The sequence below is a fragment of the Cryptomeria japonica genome, chromosome 6 (genome assembly GCF_030272615.1).
Source record: "Cryptomeria japonica chromosome 6, Sugi_1.0, whole genome shotgun sequence".
In the NCBI taxonomy this organism is placed as follows: Eukaryota; Viridiplantae; Streptophyta; class Pinopsida; order Cupressales; family Cupressaceae; genus Cryptomeria; species Cryptomeria japonica.
The window spans coordinates 339507319-339513562 of NC_081410.1; the positions used below are offsets into that span (position 1 = coordinate 339507319).

The window sequence follows — 6244 nt, forward strand, 5'->3', positions numbered from 1 at the left end:
CATAAATGCAATCAAACATAAATCGTTATAGAATTTCACACATTAAAAATAGAATTTTTAAATTAAAAACAATTCAAAATTAAATGTCATATTAAAATCATTCATTTTTAATCATAATACTAAATAGTAATTTTTTAACATTTAATTTCGTTAAATTATATTTAATTCAAAAATATCATTATTCCATCTATCAATCATTATTCTTATTCTTATATTTGTTTGTATATGCACATCATATTGAAGTAAGCCTAGCTCTTCAATAGGTAAAAACGGAACATTTAGAAACAAATCAAAACTAATTATGTTTCTATTCTGAAAACTCATTTAAATTAACGACAGTACTACTAACACTCATAACATAGATAGGCTAGGGAATAACGAAGACCACCCCATGAATTAATCGTCCTGTACATTCTTAGAAGCTTTTAACTTTGGAATCAGGGGTGCCCTTTTAAGTTGATCCGAGAGAAATACGTTTGGTTGTGCGCAATGATGGCATTGGATTTTCAGTAGCTGGAGTCAGACAAGGAGTCGAGGTGAAATGTTTTGGACTGTTCGACAGTGGCGGACATTCGGAAAATATTCACCTTTTCACCGTCTCCCCACAAAGCATATGCCTCTTCTCCGTGAGCCGCATCGTCTCCCACTTCCAATGCTTCCTCCGACATTCGAAGTGGAACAATCAACCCAATGACCACGCATATCAGGCTCGTCACGGCTACGTTCAACACAATGATGAAGAGGGCAGCAAATAATTGATAACCCATTTGTTTGCGATGCGTTCCAGGATCAGAAAAAGTGTATACAAATCCAGTGCGCGGGGGTTCTCCCTCAATATTGTTGTAGAAAATTTGACAGAGGCGAGGGTGGGCGAAGAGGCCAGAAAGAATCCCTCCGAGAAGGCCCGCCACAGCGTGGGTGTGGAAGACGCCCATGGTGTCGTCCACACGCTGAAGAAACCACACTCGCTTCTGCAGCACCATCATCGTACACCACGGTATGCTCCCCGCCGCTACACCCATCACCATGGCAGCCCATCCCTGCACCACGCCTGCCGGAGCAGCCAAACAAGGAACTATAGAATCAACAAGGTAGGATTAAGAATAGATGAATACTAGAATACTAGAAGGAGGGGGCAGAGGGTTACATGCAGCAGGTGTAATGCAGACGAGACCCGTGATCATTCCCTGGAGGGCGCCGATGAGTGATGGGCGTCCAAAGAAGAGCCTGTCGAGCGCCATCCAGACGATCAGACTGGTGGCGGCGCAGACATGAGTGTTCATTACGGCCAAGGCGGCCAACTCGTTTGCCGCCCCAGGACCTCCTCCGTTGAATCCTGACCATCCCAGCCACAACAGCCCGCCTCCTCCCACCATCAGCAGCACATTGTTCGGTGGAAATCTTTCCCGGTCCCTCGTCATCCTTGGCCCTACCTGAAACATACATCATTATTATTTCCTTCACGTTCAAACAAAAAAACACAAACCCTAGCGCTAATCATAAAATATTTACTCACCCAGTAGGCCGCAGTGAAGCCTGCGATTCCAGAGGAAAGATGAATAACATAGCCTCCCGAGCAATCGATTGTGGGAATTTTTTTGAAAAAATATCCGTTGAGGTTCCAAAGAGCGTAGGCGCCAATTGTGTAGGAGAAAATAAGCCAGAGAGGCACAAAGAGCATCCAAGCGTGGAAATTCATTCTTCCTAGAAGGGATCCGGCTAACAGAATTAATGTGATGGCAGCGAAAACAACCTGGAAAAAGCTCATCGTGGCTTTGGGAAAGAGGGAGGTGTAGGATTTTTCAAACAGAAATTCATACTGTAGAGCTTGTATAGAAGGCTTCCCCCAAAACCCAGGTATCATCTCCTCGTCGCTGAAGGACAAAGTAAAACCACAGAGTGCCCAGACCACTAAGACCGCTGCAAAGGCGTAGAGAGCCATGAAGGCCGAGTTGACGGCCCACTTCTTTTTCACAATACTGCCGTACAGAATGACGAGCCCTGGCACCGACTGCATCCCTACTATTGTGGCCGCAGTCATCTGCCATGCGTTGTCGCCTGTATTCAACGTCCATTCCGACTTCCCACTATCAACAGCCATTTGAAATTTGGTAATGAAGCGGAGTCCCTGGTATTATGGTGGTTGCTTGATGAAGGTGTCGATGACTCCAAAGCCTCTTCCTCGATTGCTCCTCTCACTTCACTTGTCGACATCAATTACTCTTGTTGTAACCGCTGCAATTCTTCCCACTCTAATGCTAAAATTCGCATACCCGTGCCACTTCTCATATGTAACTTCGCTTCTTTACTCTAGCATTAAGTTTGTCTAATAGTTATTCCTTTTCTTGTATTTTATCTTTTTCATTTGATATTTATTATTAAATATTGGTTTAGAGCTTTTTACGAATATCAGTCAAATGGTTAAAACATAATCTCGTGAATTATGAACATAAAAAATATATGAAAATTATTTAAACAAAAATATTAAAGTTCTTAGGATCGATCTTGATTTTAATTTTTTAAAGTTCAAAATTTTAGATTCTTGTACAATCCTACTTAATTATAATGGGTTAACTTTACACACATTTAAAATTCGATGTGCAATCAATTTATATATACATTCAAGCTGAAATTATTAGCACACACTTCAATTTCTAAAAATGAAACAAAAGAATCATATGAATCTACATCATAATCATCTAAGTTATCTATATGCTTAACAATTTTGTCTTTGATTATTTGCTCATAATTACAAAACCTAACTAATAAAAGTGGGTTCACCAAGCAAAACATATCCCTTCTAATGTAATAACTTTTAGGAATATATATATTTTTAAACTTCACCTATCCTTTTAAGCATTCAATAATTAAGACAAAAAATAATAGAAATCTTATGAGTTATTTGAATTCCCCTATTTTTCATCAAAAAAATTAACAATATATGATTATAGACAAACATTTTTTGCAATGCAATTATGACACAACATGTTACAATGCACACCCATGCGTGATATATGGCACGACATAATATAACAAGACTCACCAAGCATGACTACAAAAGTGGAAAATATAAACATTATCACATGATGACCTCAATGCAATAATTATATGAGAAGATCAATCTGCCTCTCTAATGGCGGAACTTCTAGAGGTTGTAACTTTTGACTTCAGAGTCTGATTGAGTTGAAATTTTACATGTAGAAGTGTCTCAAAGAGTTGAACCTGATGTCAAACAACTTTCAATTGGAGCATATATTGACACTTTTTTGGGAACCATTATTTTCATTCATCTAGGGCCTCAAATTGAGTTTTTAGTGATTTTTTGAAAAATTTCTAACTTATTTTTCTATTGAATTTCAAACTTTTACATGTGTTTTGATTAGAAAGATGACAATTAATGTTGTTTTCATTAGTTGCAAATAATTTACAACTTTCATGGCCATGTAGATAAGCATGCAAAGTGACCTATAAGGGAGAATTAAGAAATTTGCTAAAAATAACAAGAAGGGTAATTTTTAGATTAGTAGATATAAGAAATTTTTCAGTTATAGAAGTAGAATGGAATGAGAAATGACTCAATTAATGAAGTTTTCTAAGTTTTTTTGTGTTTTATTTTTAATAATTCAAATGAATTTCATGTTGTGAATTTTGGCTGGTTCATTTGGTATTAGAGAAGGAAGATGGTTGGGAGAGGAAAAAGAAGTCTTGTTAAGATTCATAGGGATATAAAAAATCTATAGAGGTAACTAGCAAAGCTTGTAGGTATGATAACAGATCAAATAATAAGGGGAGAGAATCCTAATGAAGAAAAAAGACAATGAGGTAAGGATCAAGATGTAGAACATGAAGAGGAAGCACAATTAGAGAGTGCCTAACCTTTAAAGGATACTTAAAGAACTAGAAGAAAGAAGTAAAAGTGAAGGAATCAAAATTGAAGTTCAAAATAATGCAAACAAATTCAAACTAGAGGAGCTAGTAGATTGGTAGACAATATGGAGAATTATTTTTGAAGGGGAGACTATAATAGAGGGAAGGAATGTAAAATTTGCATGCACTAGATTGAAGAATAATGGAATGATATAGTGGGATCATCTACAAAAGGTTAGTGTAGGATCATGGGGCTCCAAACTAGGCCCTTAAACAGCAATGAAAATTCAAAAAAATAGGGTTTGGAAACTTCATATAAAATTTTGAATAAGCTTTTTACTAAGGTAAATGGGTTTTACAGGGACTCAAAACCAAAAAGTATTACAATACCCAGAAAATAAGCATTAAAGTCCAAAACCAACAGCAAAAGACAAACGAACTTGAGCCAAGCCCATAAAATAGCCTACAGAACAGAAATGATTAAGACCAACAAAAACATAAACCTACTGATAAGAATGCACCAACTCTGCATTCTTCTAAATAACTTTCCCATTGATAGTCTCCAACTCGTCCATGATAAATCTGTAGATGCCTTTCTCTTGGTTCTTTCTCCTGGTACGGGTACATGAACCTGTCATAGTATGGGAATGATTAATTTGACCACTTGTGCCCTTCACTTTCTTTTTCTGCTTGGATCCGAAGGAGTCACATTGGCAATGGGATCAACCCTGCAATCGACAATCATATTATTGACCCTCATCAAACCTTCAAAACTATTATTCATGGCAGCCTTGCTGATCTCAACAAGATTTTTCAGACTTCCTTTGATTTCTTCAACACTCACCTCCAAATTCCATATTCTACTTTCATGATTCGATTTCAACTTATCCACGTCCTCACTAACTTTCTGGGTCAATCAGAGGATTTTCTCATTTTTACTGGGTCCAAGGTTATCCGTAAAATTATCTACAATACCCTTTATACCCTCTTTTAGGACTTCAATCTCCATGCCCATCTTCTGGAGACAATCCATCTAACTGTTGGCCGCAAGGGAAATGCAATCATCCAAACTTGGGTCAATGACTACCCTCCCCTATTTCCCAAGATCAATATCAATGGGGATGTCAATCTTAATCTCCTATTCACTATCTATGTTGGCCCCCCCATTTCTAGATTTGGGCTTCTTTGATTTGGGAGAGACAAAGTCAACAGGCTTGGTCCCTAGATTTTTGTATTTACTAGCGGCCCACCTAGGGTGTTTGTTGCGCCTACTACTATTTGTTCCAAGGGTAATATTTTGAATGGGGCCCTCACTAATAGGTGAACAATACTCAGGATCATCAAACAAATCTTGATCCTGCCAATCTTTGGCAAGCGTGCTATCTTCCCCTTCTGAATTCATGTTATAAACCACCTGAACCTCTGGTTTGGAAGAAGAAACATAGGTTTTCATAACAAGGGACGGCTTGACTTCATGGGCCTTAGCATAATCCATAATGAGATGGATAAGGCCCTAGTGGAGGATTAGATTATCCAGATTCTCAGCATGTTTCTCGAGACTATGCTTTAAGGAAGAAAGAAGATGAAATGAAATGAAGATTTTCCTATCGTGCCTAAAGTGATTCAAAATGACAAAGTGATAGGAAAAAACACTCGCATACTGACCATCAAGAGTGATATATCTCATGATAACCTCTGCCACATCGGCCCAAGGTGTCTAAAGATCCTTCTAGTTGTAGCTATCATCAGTCATCTTCTGAACCCTATTTTACTCCTTCATCTTGTCAAAGAAAGTGCAAATAGATTCATCTGTAGATTTCCTTTCTCTATAGAACTTCCTTCCCTTCGTCTATAGGCCAATAATTTCAGCTATAAAGTCTTCATAAATCCTAAATTCTATGATATAGACCTTAAGGATACCATTATCCGATCTGCTCACAAATTATTTAGTGGCGCTCGACGCATTCCCCTTCAACCTTTCCATATACGGCACCAGGCCTCTGTCTGAAATCTCATTCCAAACCACAAAATTCCTTTTCCAGTTTTTAAAAGAGGTGGGTTCCATCCTTTCCTGTCACTCCTAATGAAATTCACAATTCTGATAGAGCCAGAGAGCACACCCAGAACACTCAATAGCAAACCTAACCAGAAACAAACAAAGCCTCTAGAATAGCAAGAATAGAAAGAATTATCCCAATGACATTCAGTCATTACGAATTGGTAATGAGTGGTTGATTAATTCAACATCCCTTCTAGTCAGCTCATATAGGTTTCTTGGGAAACTTTCCATTTCCATCCACCATTTAACCTCCACGTAATCCACCCCAAGATTTTCCATATAATCGGCGGGGGCATTTCCTTCTCGATACGTGTACGA

General features: G+C 38.1%; 1 protein-coding gene across 2 annotated transcripts; it reads right to left on the reverse strand.

Moving 5' to 3' along the window:
* Positions 1–356: 356 nt before the first annotated feature.
* On the reverse strand, positions 357–5362 carry LOC131044501 (ammonium transporter 2 member 5-like). 2 transcript variants are annotated; one of them, XM_057977842.1, is made up of 4 exons: positions 5324–5362; positions 1517–2080; positions 1148–1433; positions 357–1051 (listed from the first exon to the last, which is right to left on the reverse strand). In XM_057977842.1, the coding sequence occupies exons 1-4, from the start codon at positions 5360–5362 to the stop codon at positions 507–509; spliced, it is 1434 nt and encodes a 477-aa protein (XP_057833825.1). In that variant the 3' UTR covers positions 357–506. The 2 variants fall into 2 exon arrangements, with proteins under 2 accessions (XP_057833825.1, XP_057833820.1); XM_057977837.1 differs by lacking the exon at positions 5324–5362 and having other exon boundaries at positions 1517–2101.
* Between the last annotated feature and the right edge of the window lie 882 nt (positions 5363–6244).

Bases quoted from the DNA above. Each gene is read 5' to 3' on its own strand.
- LOC131044501 (XM_057977842.1), bottom strand. From the start codon at position 5,362: ATGGATTATGCTAAGGCCCATGAAGTCAAGCCGTCCCTT. The intron at 1,434-1,516 runs GTGAGTAAATAT...TGTATGTTTCAG, and splicing joins GCTTCACTGCGGCCTACTGG to GTAGGGCCAAGGATGACGAG. The intron at 1,052-1,147 runs GTAACCCTCTGC...CTGCTCCGGCAG, and splicing joins CTGCATTACACCTGCTGCAT to GCGTGGTGCAGGGATGGGCT.